We start from the raw sequence: 16465 nt of genomic DNA on the forward strand, positions 1-16465 counted from the left end.
TTCTAGAAGAGCTGGACACAGAAGGAAACAAATTATTTTTTTTTTTCCCCCTGCTATTTGGGATCTTAGTTCCCCCACCAGGGATGGAACCCGTGCCTTGTGCAGTGGAAGTGCAGCGTCTTAACCACTGGACCTCCAGGGAAGTCCCAGAAGGAAACAATTTTTAAGTGTAAGACATTTCTTCAGTCTATAGACAATGCTTTGTTTAAATATTGCTTTGTAGACCCTTTACAATAACTTTATTTCTCTCTCTTCATTCCTCTTCCCCACAGTGATCTCTGGCTCACAGATTAGAAACCATCGCTAGAAGAATTCAGACACAAGGAAAATCAGTACGCCTAAAATATATGTTCTAGGGAAGGTAGGACTTTGGCTTTAGTTTCAAGAATGAGTAGGAGAAAAGGAGGAAATGGGTGTGGAAAGACCAGAAGAAGGAAAAATTTGAGAAGAGACAATGAAAATTGAGAAAATCCTCCCTACTAACTTAATGTTCTTTTGTGAATTGTAAGTGACCACCATTATCTGTTTTACTTATTTATTTTTAAAATATTTGGGTGCACCGGGTCTTAGCTGTGGCACGTGGGATCTTTGTTGCTGAGCGCAGGACTTTTAGTTGCAGCATGCAGGATCTTTTAGTTTCGGCATGCGGGCTCTAGTTCCCTGACCAGGGATTGAACCCAGGCCCCCTGCATTGGGAGCTCGGAGTCTTAGCCACTGGACCACCAGGGAAGTCCCCACCATTATTTGTTTTAATTAGTGGAAATGTTGAGCTCCCAGAAAAACCAGACAGACCTCGTTTTGGAGCACCACTGAGGGCAATAGAAAGCCATGAAAAGCTTTTAGGTAGCAAAGACAGGTTGTTGTTGAATTTGAAAATTATATTTTTTGAAAATCGTTTTATAGCTTAAAAAGTTATGTGCTCTTTTTAAACAATTCAGGCAATATGAAAATGAAAATTACTTGAAATCTGACACTCTATACTCCAAGATAATCACAGATGTTATTTTGGGGAACCTCTTTCCTGAAATCTTTCTATGCTTATAGAACATTGTCTCAAGCTTCATATAAATTAGATCATTCTAAACTTGCTATTCTACTATCAATTTTTTTCCCTCGAGAATAAATTGTGGATAGCTTTTGATGTCAAGAAAAAGATCCATATCATTATTTTAAACGGCTGCTTAGTAATGCATTGTTTGTATAATTTAACCAGCTCCTGTTGAAGGACATTTCCGTTTACCTCACTATAATCAACAATCTCAGATAACAACCTTATCCATTCATCTTTTCCAAATTGTTTGATTATTTTCTAAGGTAAATTCTTAAAAGTAGCGGAGCTGAGTCAAGAAGTACGCTCTTTTTATATTTGGGTTCAAGCTGCCAAATCGTCTACAGTTTTGCAGGGAGAGCAGAAGGAGGCTGCTGCATTAGCTCTGGTGCGAGACAGTGGCAACGGGTATTGCGAAGAAAGTACAGACTTCCAGGTGATCTAGCCAATCTAGGCCTGTTCTCGGTGGGTTGACATATTTCCTTCCTTTTTTCCTCTCTTTCACTTCTTTTTCTTAACATGGAGGAAGAACTGAGAACTGCATCTCCCAGCATTTCGCAAGGACCACACTCCCTGGGAACTGTAGTACCGGGTCTGAGGAGGGTCCGGAAGGAGGGCGAGAGTCTGTGGGCATGCTGGGAAATGTAGTCCAGCGGGAGGTGGTGGCGGGGCTCCGTGTGGGTGGGTGTGCTCGGGCGTAAAGAAGTCGGAGACGCCGCTGACACCGTCCCTTGGGGGAAGGGGCCGCTGTGGTGCCTAACTTGCCTCCTATGTGGTTTTTGAGTCTACAAAAGCCACCCGCGGATGGTTGGCTTTATTCCATTGTCTGAGACCAAGGAGGGAATGGTCTCTCCGCATCGGGCGCGCGCCGGGAGGCGCCGGCTGCGCGCGGGCCGGAGTGGGGCATGCCGGGAGTTGTGGTCCCGGCGGGCTGAGGCTGTGGGACGTGTCGCGGCGCTGCGCTGGCTCCTCCTTCCCAGCCCTTCTCAGCTCTCCCCCGCCCCTTCCCTCAGCCTCCTCCTCCCTCGCCCGCAGCCCAGCGTCCCCTCCCCCCACCCGTCGGGCTCCTCGGCGGCTACTGCAGAGGATCAGAGCCGAGTTGCTGAGGAGGAGGAGGCTCCCAGTCCCTGCGCGCCATCCGCCACCTTACTGGACACGGGCGAGGGAGCGAGAGCGTCGCTTCTGTAGCCTTCAGAGAAGACAAGGGCATCGCCGCTTCAGCTGCCGCCGCCGCCGTTTTCGCCTGCAGCGGCTCGCCGGTGAGGAGATCACCCCCCCACCCTACCCCGTTCCGCTCTCCCTGAGCCTGGGCCGGTGGTACTGGGGAGAATGAGAGTGGGGGCTGCGGAGCCCCTTCGCGGGTTGGGGGAAGGGGGTTGAAGTCGCGGTGGAACGGCGGGCTGGCTGGGGAGACTTGTCCAGGCGCGGGCTGGGGGTGGGGTGAGGGTGGGACACAAGCAGGTTGGGGGGGGAGAGACAAGGGAAAGGGACTTTTAATGGGAACGACCTGGGACAGGAGCGTGGGGTTGTAGGGTTGGGGTGGAATTTGGATGGTTTTGGGCGAAATGGATGTTGAGACTGGAGTGGTATGGCTTTTAATGGGGGAGGGGACTGACTGAGGGTGGTGGATTTGGGGTTGGCCTGGAGCAATTGACAGCTTGGGATCTGGGCCGGGTTGCGGGGTAAGGGGTTGATTGTAATAGAGAGTGCGACTGCAGAGTTGGATAGGACCCTGGGGGGTGACTAATTCAGGAGGGTGGAATTTGGGGTGGACCTAGGGCAGGCTGATAGAGGTGGTAGGAGCCGGGGGTGAGGAGGGGCTTGGCATGGGCTGAGACCTGAGCTTGAAGTGGGCGCTTGCCATCTGGGGGTGGTGGAATTTGTTGAGATTTTATGGAATAGCGTGGGTTAGGAGAGCAGAGGAGGTAGAATTCGGGGTTTTCCTGGGGAGTGCTTATGGAGGTTGGAATAGGAGCTGGTGGGGGTGGGACTTTGAATGAGGGGAGTGTGAGGGTGAGCTGGCAGGAGGGGGTAAAGTAGAAGTTAGGCCCAAAATGGGCGGACAAGGATTGAAATTGGGCGGGGAAGGGAAGGGTGGGGAGCACAGTGGGATGGGATTTAGAGTGATTTTAGAACCACTGGTGGCTCCCTGGGTACAGGGTGAAGGCAGAGGGCACAGAAGATGCTTCTGGGCTGGACTCACTGAAAGAAGAGTGGCAGGTGGTGAGCAAGGTTGGGGGATGGTATCTTGAAGAAAATGTCCCTTGGCCAAGGTGGCAGAGGGAGTTTTGGAGAATGTCTTGAGATGAACTGGTAGGACTGGAGAGGTGGTTGCTGATAGTGAGGTAGCAGATGGGGCTAATTAAGGAGTGGGAAACCTGGGGTTGTTGGTATGGAGGGGCAGGGAGGATGGAGAGGGGCAGTGAGCAGTGCTGCGAAGAGGTGGATTGGATGATTCTGGAGAAGAAGGATTGAGATGGCCTCCAAGAGACACAAGAGGGTTGGGGGTTGGACTTAAATAGACAGCTTTGGAGGCTGTGGTTGGGGAGAGAGAAGGTACATAAGAGACTTTTCTAGAGGACTTCTTAAGCTGTTAGTTTTTGTTTGTTTCACTTGTATTAGTATCATATTTGGAAGTAAACCAACAGAAAGGGTAAAGTTGAGAGGGACTTCAGTTAAGGTAGAATTGAGGAGGGGAAAGTATCTTCTGTTATTCATGTATTATAAAAAGAAAGTTGGGGGAGAAAAATCCACTCCAGTAACTAAAGATGAAGAAGATGAAACTGGAATGTGATAGATGTCTTTCTATTTGATGTCTCTGCCTTCTCCTTTCCTGTCTCCTTCAGGTGCATTTAAAAATTAGTCCTGGAATTTGGTATTAAATAGATTTGATGAGCTTGAGGTGGTTAAGGGAGCATTCCTTGCTTGAGAACTGATGAATGAGACTGAAAAATACAAGGCTGAATATATTTCCCAGTCAGGCAACGTGCATGTATTCAGAAAGAGCTTAGGCCTTTTTTTTTCCCCTCCTCTTAAAATTGATTGCTTGAAGACTCCATTTATTGGTGCCCTGGTTTGCAAGGCAATTAAGCCCATCATTGTATTGCAGGCTAATAATCTAGAGATGAATCTTGGTACCACCGTTTTATGTAAACAGAAGACAGAAAATATGGAAATGTCATAAATATTCATTGGTGAGATAGTTTGGTATTTTCATTTGATTCTCTTTTGACATTACCTGATAAGATTTAAAATAATTGGACTATATTTCTGTAGATTGAATTTTCTTCTAAAGGAATTCAGGTGGTTAGAATTCTGTCAGATGTGGATAAAAACCTAAAGAATCATTTTTATTTTATTTTTTTTAGGAGATGTAAGTGTATTCTATTAACTACAAAAAATACCTCCATCTATTCATCAGAAATTTTATTTAAAGCTTAATGATATGCTCATTATCATGGCAGAAGAATAATGCTGGAAGGTAGAGAAGGGTGTTAATGGAGGAAACATCTTTAGGAAAATAGTTTTCTGGACTTAATTGCATTAACTGTGATATGTAAAACATGAAGTGGCTGTTGATTAGAGCTTAGACTGGGGAAAAAATGGGAAGGGATGTAAAGAAGGATGTAAGGCACCAACGGGATAAAAATAATTCTTTTTTTGTTCAAGCTTCAGGGTTCAGCTTGTAAACAAACCATTTTCCTTGGCCTTCACAATTGAACACATGAAAATACCCAATATTAAGAATCATTTTTTTTTTTTTGTGGCTCCAAAATGGGCAGAATGATCGAAGGTTGGACTTATCCTTGGAATTGAAAGTGTTTTGTTATGAGGAAGCTTTCTGTATTGCAATAAAAATCAGGTTTGAGCAGTTACCCATAATTTGATGAGAGAGTAATCTAACTAATGCAAGCATTTCTCCTCATAACTTTACTCTGGGGTCCAGACCTTGCTTTTGTGGATCTGCAGGCTTGATCTAGAGGTGGGATATTTATATGAAAGCCCTAGCTTTTGAGAGCTCAAAATGGAAAGTAATCGCTTGGGAGAAATGTCTTGGTGGATTTTCTTTTTCCCCCCTCACAGCTGTGTTCACCTCTGCAGTAGAAATGTATATAAAATGTTTTGGTATCTTCACCTCATTTGATTCTTCCAGTATTCTGGTGAGAAGGGGAGAGCAGTGGAGGCATTGGTAGACAGGTACCTTGGTAGAATGAATAGCTTGTTAATTTAGAGGTTGAGAGTCCTGAGTTCAAATCCCCTTTCTACCACTTGATAACCTAGTGATTTTAGTAAAGTCATTAAAAACCTTTCATATTTAGTGGTAATGGTTGCATAACATTGTGAATGTACTTACTTCCACTAAATTGTACAATTAAATACAGTTAAAGTTGTAAAAAAAATGAACAAAAAACAGTTGTCAAGGAGCTTTCAGTGTCATGGGAGTGATAGATGATTTAAATGTCGTGAGACAAAACTAACGTAGTGGTCAAGAGTGTGGGTTCTGGGCTTCCCTGGTGGCGCAGTGGTTGCGCGTCCGCCTGCCGAGGCAGGGGAACCGGGTTCGCGCCCCGGTATGGGAGGATCCCACATGCCGCGGAGCGGCTGGGCCCGTGAGCCATGGCCGCTGAGCCTGCGCGTCCGGAGCCGGTGCTCCGCAACGGGAGAGGCCACAACAGAGGAAGGCCCGCATACCACAAAAAAAAAAAAAAAAAAAAAAAAGAGTGTGGGTTCTGAAGTCTGTCCACCATTTACTACTAGCTATGTGACCTTGGGCACAATGGTCTCATCTGTGAAATGGGCATAAGAGAACTAATCTCATAGGGTTGTTTTGAGGATTAAACAAAAGAATCCATGGTAAGCATTTAATACAATGTGTTACATTGTACACATTAAAAAATATTAGATGTTAGTATTATTAGATAGAAGAGACTAGAATGTGAATAGCCTTGTGTGTCCTACCATTGAGTTCTCAGTATTATGATCTATTATTTAGTAAGGATGTATTACTTTGTATTATTATCTCACAGTTTATCTGCATATTTGTATGTTGGTACTATAGTCTAGGAACTTAAAAAAAATGTATTTATTTATTTGGCCGCGCCGGGTCTTAGTTGCAGCTCGCAACTAAGCCCACGCGCCTTTATTGAGGCATGAGAACTTGCGGCATGCATGTGGGATCTAGTTCCCTGACCAGGGATCAACCCAGGCCCCCTGCATTGGGAACGCAGAGTCTTAACCACTGCGCCACCAGGGAAGTCCCTAGTCTAGGAACTTTAAACAGTAAAGTACTAAACATTTATTAGCTGTTAGTTTCCTCATCTATAAAATAAGAAGAAAAACTGCTGAGAGGTAAAATGACTTCCTTAAGATTACACAGTGAGTGGAAGAGTTTGGGTTACAGCCCTGAAATTCTGATTCTTCAATGCTGTTTATGTCTTCTTTTTAAATTGTGAGATAAACCATATGTATAAAAGTGCATATAATATAAATCTTCAATTTAAAGAGTGATAGCAAATTGAAGACCTATGTTTTTGCTACCCAGTTTAACAAAAAGGAGATTTTTAGTACCTTTAAAGCTTCTTGTGATTCCCTGCCTGATTGAATCTCTGTCCTTCTCCCTCAGAAGTAACCACTTTTCTGAATTTTGTGTGAATCATTCACTTGCTTTTTTTTTTTTTTTTGGTTATTTGTGTGAATCATTCACTTGCTTTTTTTTTTTTTTTTTTGGTGGTATGCGGGCCTTCCTCTGTTGTGGCCTCTCCCGTTGCGGAGCACAGGCTCCGGACGCGCAGGCTCAGCGGCCATGGCTCATGGGCCCAGCCGCTCCGCGGCATGTGGGATCCTCCCATACCGGGGCGTGAACCCGGTTCCCCTGCATCGGCAGGCGGACGCGCAACCACTGCGCCACCAGGGAAGCCCCATTCACTTGCTATTAAAAATAGTTTTACCAAACAAGTATGTATCCTAAACAATATATTTTGTACCTTTATGACTTTATATAAATAGAATCATATTGTAAGTATTTTTCTGTGGCTTGCTTTTTTCTTATTTATTATCCTTATTTTTTAATTTTAAAAGAGCTTTATTTCTTCTACCATTAATTAAAATAACATGCTCATAGCAGAAATTGAAAATTACAGAAAAAGTAAGAGGAAACAATATTATTGTCTATAGTCCCATTACTCAGCAACACTTCTTATTTGTATATATATTATATATACACATATAAAAATATATTCTTTAGTATATGTCTGTAAGTATGCGTGTACATACATATATGGGTAATTTAGAAGGCAAGAGGAAGCCAGTTTTCATTTATGGATGATCAGATTATCCAGATGTGGATCAATCATACTTGGAAATAGGAATGGGAGAGGGTAGTAGCAGCCTTTGTGAGCTGTGAAAGAACAGCATCTTAAGAGTTTTTTCTTATTGGCGGATTTTTTATTTACTAGATGCTGATTCTTTGTAATACCAGCTTAGAGCTTCATGTCATGTTTTGGTAAGTCACTTAACTCTTCTGATCAGAATTTCTGTGCATCTTTCTTTTTGCAGAAAGGCAGCCTGGTACATTCGGTCCTCACCTGATTGTACAGGAGGGTCTGTCCTCTGATGTACAGAGTGTACAATGAATAGGAAATCATTAGTTATGCATATCAGAAGCTTAGCATCCTAAACCCCAAGAATTTTTTGTCTAAGAGATGTGAAATCCAAATGCATTAATAATCTGTTGGAGTTTCGGTTTACTTTCCTGTAAAGTGGGGCTCAAATGAGGTAATAAATGTGAAAATACTTTTTAAACTGTAAAGGACTATATAAATGTTAGTTGGGGTTTTTTTTCTTTTTCTTTCCTCTCTAGTTTACAAAAATGAAATCAGGGCACCCAACACAGAGGTGAAAAGCTTGTCATATTTGTTTTATTGCCTTTCCAAAGGGTTCTTCTCCCAGTGGAGGAGGAATACATGAAGATCAGTTCACAGTTTCTCCCTTAAAACTTGAAGATTGTTGGATATAGTGGGACAGAGAGGGTGCTAGAGGACTTTCTCCTAGTGAATTTATGGGACCTGGTTCTACATTAACTGTGCTGGCTTGCTCAAAATGAAACAATTGACGCTTTTTGAAGTGGAGAATGCAGTATACAACGTTTGCTCTTCACTATCCTGACAAATACAGTCATTTCCCTCTTAGTTTTCTACCTGTAACTTATTACAGGGTAGAGTAGTACAGTGAGATGGATTATTTATGCATATGTAAAAGAGAGATAATACTCAATTGTTGGGTTGTTAATGGATTATATGAGATAAGAAGGACAAAGAACCTGGAAAGCTGAATGGCACATACGTAGTTGGTGCTTAATATGGTAACTACTACTGTTGTTATTTTTATTTTACTTATGAATTGTTTAGAGCTTTATATATATATATATTGTTTAGAGCTTTATATATATATATTATTGATATATTTTCCACAGTAAGCTTCAATCCCTGGCTGACTAGAGATTATAATCTCGATTTGGCTTCTGATCATGTCCTTCAGGCTTGATAGTTTCTGCTGATGCTCATATTTTCTAGCTTCTGTTTTATAGCTTTATATACAAATCCTAGTTTTCTTTTCTTTCTTTTTTTTTTTTTTTTAAGTATTGTGTTTTTGTTTTTGTTTTTTTTTGGCCGCACCACGCAGTTTGTGGGATCTCAGCTCCCTGACCAGGGATTGAACCCAGACAATGGGAGTGAAAGCCCGGAATCCTAACCACTAGGCCACCAGGGAACTCCCTATCTTAGTTTTATAAGTGTTGTCCTCTCTCTTATTTTGAGTTGGTAGCAGAAATCCCTGTCTGTAACTTTTCCTCCAGGCTATTCTTTTATTATTCAGTGTTTTCCTGCTGCTATATCTCCCCTCACTCATTTTACATTTGGAATATAAATTTATTTAAAAATTATCATAAGTAAAGCAAAACAAAGAATGTAAATCCTCAATGCATTCCAAGACCAAGGAGCTTGTAGGCGGGTGTGTGACAGATATGTTTAAGACATCTATTCAACAAGTATCTATTGAGTGGTTATTAGATGACAATCAGGGAGTGCTGGGAGTATGGGATACAAAAATTAAAATTCCCTCCTCTTAAGGAGCTTATAGTTAATCTAGTGTGGAGACAGACATGTCACACATAACTGTAGCATAATGGAATAATTGCTACGGTGGGGACCTGGGTAAGGGCCACGGGGAGGCTGGAGGTTGACATGGCCTGACCTGCCTGAGGGAGCAAGGAAGAGAGAGATGCTTGGGGGAGTTAATGCTTGAGCTGAGACCTGAAGGATATGTGGATGTACTGGGGAAGTAGAGGTTAGGAATGTTTCATGATGTCAACAGAACAATTTTCCTTGATTTTTCCCTCCCAGTGTTCTTGCAGGCCTTACTTTGTACCTCTTTTTAAGGGCTTTCTAGCATGTATGCCTACTGTAAAACCAAATAAACAGGGGCTTAAGCACTGGTGGCGCAGTGGTTAAGAATCCACCTGCCATGCAGGGGACACGGGTTTGAGTCCTGGTCTGGGAAGATCCCACACGTTGCGGAGCAGCTAAGCCTGTGCGCCACAACTACTGAGCCTGCGCTCTAGAGCCCGCGAGCCACAACTGCTGAGCCTGTGCTCTAGAGCCCGCAAGCCACAGCTACTGAGCCGCATGCCACAACTACTGAAGCCCTCACGCCTAGAGCCCATGCTCTGCAACAAGAGAAGCCACTGCAATGAGAAGCCTGGGCACCACAACGAAGAGTAGCCCCCGCTCGCCACAAGGAGAGAAAGCCCACGCATAGCAACAAAGACCCAACGCAGCCAAAAATAAATAAATAAAATAAATGAATTAAAAAGAAAAAAATAAGGGGAGAGATTCTCCCCTCCCTTTAAAAAAAAAAAAACAAACCAAATAAGCATATCCCCAGACATGCTGTACTGTTATGCTCTATTCTTTCCATATGTTGTGCCTTCCACCTGGAAAGCCCTCCCCCTACTGAGTTCCTTAATCTTTACTTTGTCCATTAGATGAGCTGTACTAATGAATGTATTTCATGGTGGTTCTTTCCAGTCTGTTGTTTAGGAGGAAGAGATTTTTGAAGCTTTTGAAACTACCTGATATTTAAGAAGAGATCTTTATTGTTTCTGCTTTCTCAGTAAATGTTGATATTCCTTAGTGTTGGCTCCTTGACTCACTGGACTTTTTAAGATTCTTTCTTTGAGTAGTCTTGCCCACTCTATTGGCTTTAACTGCTGCTGTATGGTGATGACTCTCAAAATCTCCATCTCCAGCTCAGACCTCTTTCCTGAGCTCTAGACTTTTGTATATCTCACTGTCTACTGGCAACTTGCGTACATCCATTTTGATGGTCCTTAAATTCAGTAGGTCCAGAACAACTCATTTTCCCCATCTCCTTCTTCTGACCTCTCCTCTTTTGTATCTCCCCCGAAAGTTAAAATAATCTCTACCTGTAGTTTTGTCCTAACTTAAAGGCACTGCTGTTCATCCAGTCATTCAAGATATGAATCTGTGCTATTGGTCTTTTCTTCTCCCTCATCTCTATAGCCAAAAATAAATCCTTCTAAATATTTCTGAAACTCATCTCCGCTTCCCTACTGTTATCCCCTTAGTTCAGGCCCTAATCTTACCTGGACAAGGGCAGTAGCCTCCTAATTAGTTTGTATATCACCCATGTAGTAAACCTGTCTTCCACCCAGCAGCCAGAACATCTACCCAGTGGTGTATATGTCCACATCACTCCCTTGCTTAAATCCCTTCATTGGCTCTAAAGTCTTAAGCTCCTTAGCATGACATATTAGGCCTTCTATGACCTGTCCTTATGTACTCCTTCTGCCTGATCTCCCATCGCTGGTAATACTGAGTAGCATGTAGTTTCTACAGATATTTTACAGTTTCACACATTTGCTCATGCTGTTTCTCCTTTTATTCATCCTTCTGGGTTAAGTGCATCTCCCCTAAGGAACCTTACAGAATCCTTAAGGTTGTCATAAGTGCCCCCATTTTGTTCACAGGGAGTCTCCAGTGTGTGCCTCTGTCATAATATTGATACTTGCCCTGTTTTAGGAAAATTGACTGTTTCTGTCTGCTCCTTCACTTAACTGTAAGTTTCTTGGGGGCAGGGGCTGTGTTCTAGTCATCTTATAAAGTCCTAGGTCCTGGAGGGTGCCTTGCAGGTAGTGAATGATTAATTTTTGAACTGAACATAGTAAGGAGAGATGACAAACTAGTAGTATGATATTCTAACGAGGAGTAAGGTGATAGGTATTTTTCCAGATGTAGGTTTTTATTTATTTAGAATGGAATTTAGAATTTAATTGGATTGATAAAGGCTTTGATGATGATGGTGTATAGCACAAGGTTCGAAAGTAGAAGACAGCAAGATGGTGTGCTCAAGGGTTGGCAAATGCTTTCTGTAAAAAAATATTTTAGGCTTTGTGGGTCACATACAGTCTCTATTATTTTTTTCTCCTTCTCTTTCCCCTCCCCATCTTCTCCCTTCTTCCCTCCTCCTATGTTTCATTCTTAGCTCACAAGCCATACAAAAACAGGCCATGGGTGTGCCATAGCTTGACAATCCCTGGTATGTTATCAGAAATCAGACTTAAAGTTGTAGACTTCCCCCCTGCACCCCTTCCCCCGGCCACGAGGCCTGCTGGGTTCCCTGAACCGAGCCCCCTGCAGTGGAAGCACTGCGTCTTAACCACTGAACTGCCAGGGGAGTCCCTTAAAGTTGTAGCATAGTGAAGAGCAAAGAGACTAAAGCAAGTTCATTTTTCTTGTTTTATTTATTATAAAATTTAGTTCCTTAGGAAATTATGCATATCTTTAGTACTGAAAATAATTGTACAGAATCTTTTTTGTCAAACTACTCTGTTTATCTAAAAGTTTATTTTGTTAAATAGGCCATTGATTTCTCTTTTAAAAATATTTATTTATTTGGTTGTGCTGGGTCTTAGTTGTGGCAGGCAGGCTCCTCAGTTGCAGCTCGCCGACTCCTCTGTTGTGGCATGCATGTGGCATCTAGTTCCTTGACCAGGGATCGAGCCCAGTCCCCCTGCATTGGGAGCGTGGAGTTTTAACCACTGCACCACCAGGGAAGTCCCTAGGCCATTGATTTCTGTATAAAGATGCTATGAAAGCACCTTGGTTTATAAAGCTCCAATACAGCTCCCCCACCTTTTTCCTTTTAGGCAGGTGTCTGGGTACTTTCAGAATATACCTATTTTTATGATGCTATAGATTGTGCTTTTTCTTAGATACAGACATTTTGAAGGAACACTGGGCTGATATATTTTTCACAGTAAGCTTCAATCCCTGGCTGACTAGAGATTATAATCTCGATTTGGCTTCTGATCATGTCCTTCAGGCTTGATAGTTTCTGCTGATGCTCATATTTTCTAGCTTCTGTTTTATAGCTTTATATACATATCCTAGTTTTCTTTTCTTTCTTTCTTTTTTTTTTTTTAAGTATTGTGTTTTTGTTTTTGTTTTTTTTTGGCCGCACCACGCAGTTTGTGGGATCTCAGCTCCCTGACCAGGGATTGAACCCAGACAATGGGAGTGAAAGCCCGGAATCCTAACCACTAGGCCACCAGGGAACTCCCTATCTTAGTTTTATAAGTGTTGTCCTCTCTCTTATTTTGAGTTGGTAGCAGAAATCCCTGTCTGTAAATATAGTTACACTATTTATACTTCTGCAAATATAATTATACTGTTTTATTTGATCTACAGTGCATAGGTTGGGCATGTAGCATTATTTTCATTTTAAGGAATTATGAAATCAAGAGTCAAGAGGGTAATTTATTTATTTATTTATTTTGCGGTACGCGGGTCTCTCACAGTTGTGGCCTCTCCCCGTTGCGGAGCACAGGCTCCGGACGCGCAGGCTCAGTGGCCATGGCTCACGGGCCTAGCCACTCCGTGACATGTGGGATCTTCCCAGACCGGGGCACGGACCCGTGTCCCCTGCATCGGCAGGCGGACTCTCAACCACTGCACCACCAGGGAAGCCCAAGAGGGTAATTTATTTTTGGCCTTAGGTCTAGTAGGAGATGAAGGTGGAAAGACAGAAAGGACTTAATATTTGAATATCTGTTGTAGGCAATATGCTGGGTGCTTTCTCTCCCTTATATAATTTAATCCTCACATTTACCCTGTTTAGGGTATTGTGCCCATTTTACAGAAGAGGAAGCTGAAGCAACTGAGGCCTATAGGGATTAAGTAGCTTGCTTGCATTTGGTTACATAGTAAAAGAAGAGAAGCTTGTATTAAAAACCTGATCTGCCTTGCTCCAAAGTCCTTGTTCTTTTTACTGTGTTGTATATAAAAGTTCCCTGGTTTTAAATTCTTAGATCAGTATTTTTCAACCTACTTAGGTGAGCAGTAGCTTGGCTACACATTAGAACCACCTGAAAATCTGTCTAAAAAAAAAATGCCCTACTTCTACCCTGACCAGTGCTAACAAAATTTCTTCACGTGAGCCTAAAGCAGGTACGTGTATGGGTGTATTTTTTTTTTTTAGAAAATATAGATTAAAAAGAAATTGTATTGAGGTATATATACAAGAAAAAGTGCACAAAAAGTGTAACCAGCACTCAGATCAAGAAAGGGAATGTTGGGAATTCCCTGGCAGTCCAGTGGTTGGGACTCGGTGCTTTCACTGCTGTGGCCCGGATTCAGTCCCTGGTTGGGTAACGAATATGCTGACTTCCAATACCATAGATTATTTTTGCCTACTTATGAACTTTTATAAGGTATGACTGGCTTTTGCACTCAGCTTTGTTTGTGAGGTTCATTTATGTTCTTGTATGTAGCAATAGTTTATTCTTCTCATTGCTATATAGCAATAGTTCTTAAACATTTTGACGTCTTCACTCTTCCTATTAAAGACCACAAAGAGCTTTTGTGGGTTGTGTGTACCAGTATTTACTGTGTTAAAAATTAAAACTGTGCATTTAAAAATAATAAACTTGTTAAATGTTAGCATATTTTAATGAAAATAGCTATATTCCACCAAAATAGAAGAATAATATTTAAAATTTTTCCATATCTCTTCGCTGTCTGAATGGATACATATCTGCTTCTACATTCAGTCTGCTGCAACTGGTTGTTTTGTTGGTGGTATATAAAGAAAATCCAGTCCCACATATATGTGGCTAGAAAAGGGAGGAATTTTTTTTTTTTAATAAATCTATTTATTTATTTATTTATTTATTTATGGCTGTGTTGGGTCTTCGTTGCTGTGCGCGGGCTTTCTCTAGTTGCGGTGAGCGGAGGTTACTCTTCGTTGCGGTGTGTGGGCTTCTCATTGCGGTGGCTTCTCTTGCTGCAGAGCACCGGCTCTAGGCGCGCAGGCTTTAGTATTTGTGGCACGAGGGCTCTAGAGTGCAGGCTCAGTAGTTGTGGCACATGGGCTTAGTTGCTCCGCGGCATGTGGCATCTTCCCGGACCAGGGCTCGAACCCGTGTCCCCTGCATTGGCAGGCGGATTCTTAACCACTGTGCCACCAGGGAAGCCCTGACAGGCAGATTCTTAACCACTTCGCCACCAGGGAAGTCCCAGGAGGAATGTTTTAATTGACTTTTTTTTTTTGGCTGCACCAAGAAGCTTGTGGGATCCTAATTCCCCTACCAGGGATCGAACCCAGGCCCCTGGCATTGGAAGCACAGAGTCCTAACCACTGGGCTGCCAGGGAATTCCCTTGATTGACTTTTTAGATAACCATAGATATTCTTTTTTTATATACTACACCAAAACTTGTCAGTTGGTAGTTTCTTTAGAGGTCCATTAGCTTGTGGAATCTGAAACCATATCAGTGAGCCTTTCATACTCTGTTACACTAAAGTCCATTGGTCTGTTTTGTACTTTGAATGGATTTTCTACTCATGCATAATTTTGTGTCATCATGCTTTGGTCATTTTGAAAACATTGGTTCATTGAGTTAGCAGATCTTCTAAAATGTTGACATATTTTATTATACAGTATCAAAAAATCACATTTGTTAATATCTCTACCCATTTCACCAGACAAGTCTTCTCTAGTTTTTGCTTGAAAGCCCAAATTCTATCATTGGCAACAAATACTGACAGTTGTTTTCCTTGAAGTGACAGTCTCACATTGTTCATTTTTGAAAAAATGTCTGCCAAACATCCAAGTCTGAATTATCAGTTTGTCTGGCAGTTGTTCTTTCAAGTAAAAATGGTGTTTCATGAAAAAAAGCAGGTAGTTCAGCTTGCAACTTAATTGCACAAGTGCCTTAGTGCTTTTCCTTGAGATAACTCTTGTACTTTGCTATGCAGAAAGATGTGTAGTTAAGGACTGAGTTTCTTGTGGCTTCAGCAAGACCTCAAAATAGTTCTTTTTTTTTTTTTGGCATGGCTATGTAGAATGCAATGACACTATTACAGTTTGATGTCACTGCCTTAATTCAATACAAGATGATATAGTTTTATTTATTAGTATAATTATGTTTCCAGGCTTTAGTGATTTCTTATTGAAGGAATAGGTGGATTTGTTAAACCTTTACTAAAAGTACTGCTTTGAAAGCTAGCATGAATGCAGTTGGTCTTTCACTTAGTAGAACTTTAGAGTTGAGCAGTTTTACAGCTTTGTCAGGATGTTAGAAAATCATTGGGCTTGGGACTTCCCTGGCGGTCCAGTGGTTAAGACTTCGCCTTCCAGCGCAGGCCGTGCGGTTTCGATCCCTGGTTGGGGAACTAAGATCCCACGTGCCTTGTGGCCAAAAAACCAAAACATAAAACAGAAGCAGTGTTGTAACAAATTCAATAAAGACTTAAAAAATGGTCCATATCAAAAAAAAAAAAAAGAAAAAGAAAATCATTGGGCTTGATGCTTATTCTTTACCACTTGTGTGCGCGCGCGTGTGTGTTTTAATATGTATTTATTTATTTTGACTGCGCCGGGTCTTAGTTGCAGCATGCGGGATCCTTTGTTGTGGCATGCGGAATCTTTAGTTGCGGCATGCATGCGGGATCTAGTTCCCCTACCAGGGATCGAATCTGGGCCCCCTGCATTGGGAGCGTGGAGTCTTACCCACTGGACCACCAGGGAAGTCCCACCACTTGTGTTGAAAGAAAGGCATGAAGTAGTCTTTAGAGAACTGTGCATAGCTGTGTATAAAAGTGATTCTGTGTCTTCCTACCCTTAACCTGGAGCATTTGCAGCAGAAAAAGAAAATGATGCAGATGAAGCCACAGCCAAGTGATCTTGTTGTGTAATGACTTTGGTTTTTCACTATGATTGGGCAGAGGGGGATGAAGGAGGTTGGCTAAATAAGTCATAATAATGAGCATTGTTTTACCTTTCAGCCAACACCCCTATACAGCCTGGAACCTTAGTTCTGAGGGGAGGAGAATTAACATTC

The 16465-nt window shown here is 42.2% G+C and overlaps 1 protein-coding gene across 5 annotated transcripts in view; it reads left to right on the plus strand.

Moving 5' to 3' along the window:
• Window positions 1–2065: 2065 nt before the first annotated feature.
• LOC102983336 (uncharacterized) overlaps window positions 2066–16465 on the plus strand; it is a 189178-nt gene continuing 174778 nt past the window's right edge. For 3 of the 5 annotated variants that reach the window (XR_003683638.2, XR_003683640.2, XM_028501255.2), the window contains exons 1-2: window positions 2066–2307; window positions 7504–7550. Coding sequence is in view for 1 of the 5 variants with exons in the window: in XM_028501255.2 (XP_028357056.1) it covers window positions 7504–7550 (47 nt within the window). In the remaining 4 variants the exon portion in view is untranslated. The remainder of the gene's footprint in view (window positions 2308–7503; window positions 7551–16465) is intronic. The other 2 variants (XR_003683643.2, XR_003683639.2) reach the window with 2 other exon arrangements.

This window comes from Physeter macrocephalus, chromosome 16 (assembly GCF_002837175.3).
Source record: "Physeter macrocephalus isolate SW-GA chromosome 16, ASM283717v5, whole genome shotgun sequence".
NCBI lineage: Eukaryota > Metazoa > Chordata > Mammalia > Artiodactyla > Physeteridae > Physeter > Physeter macrocephalus.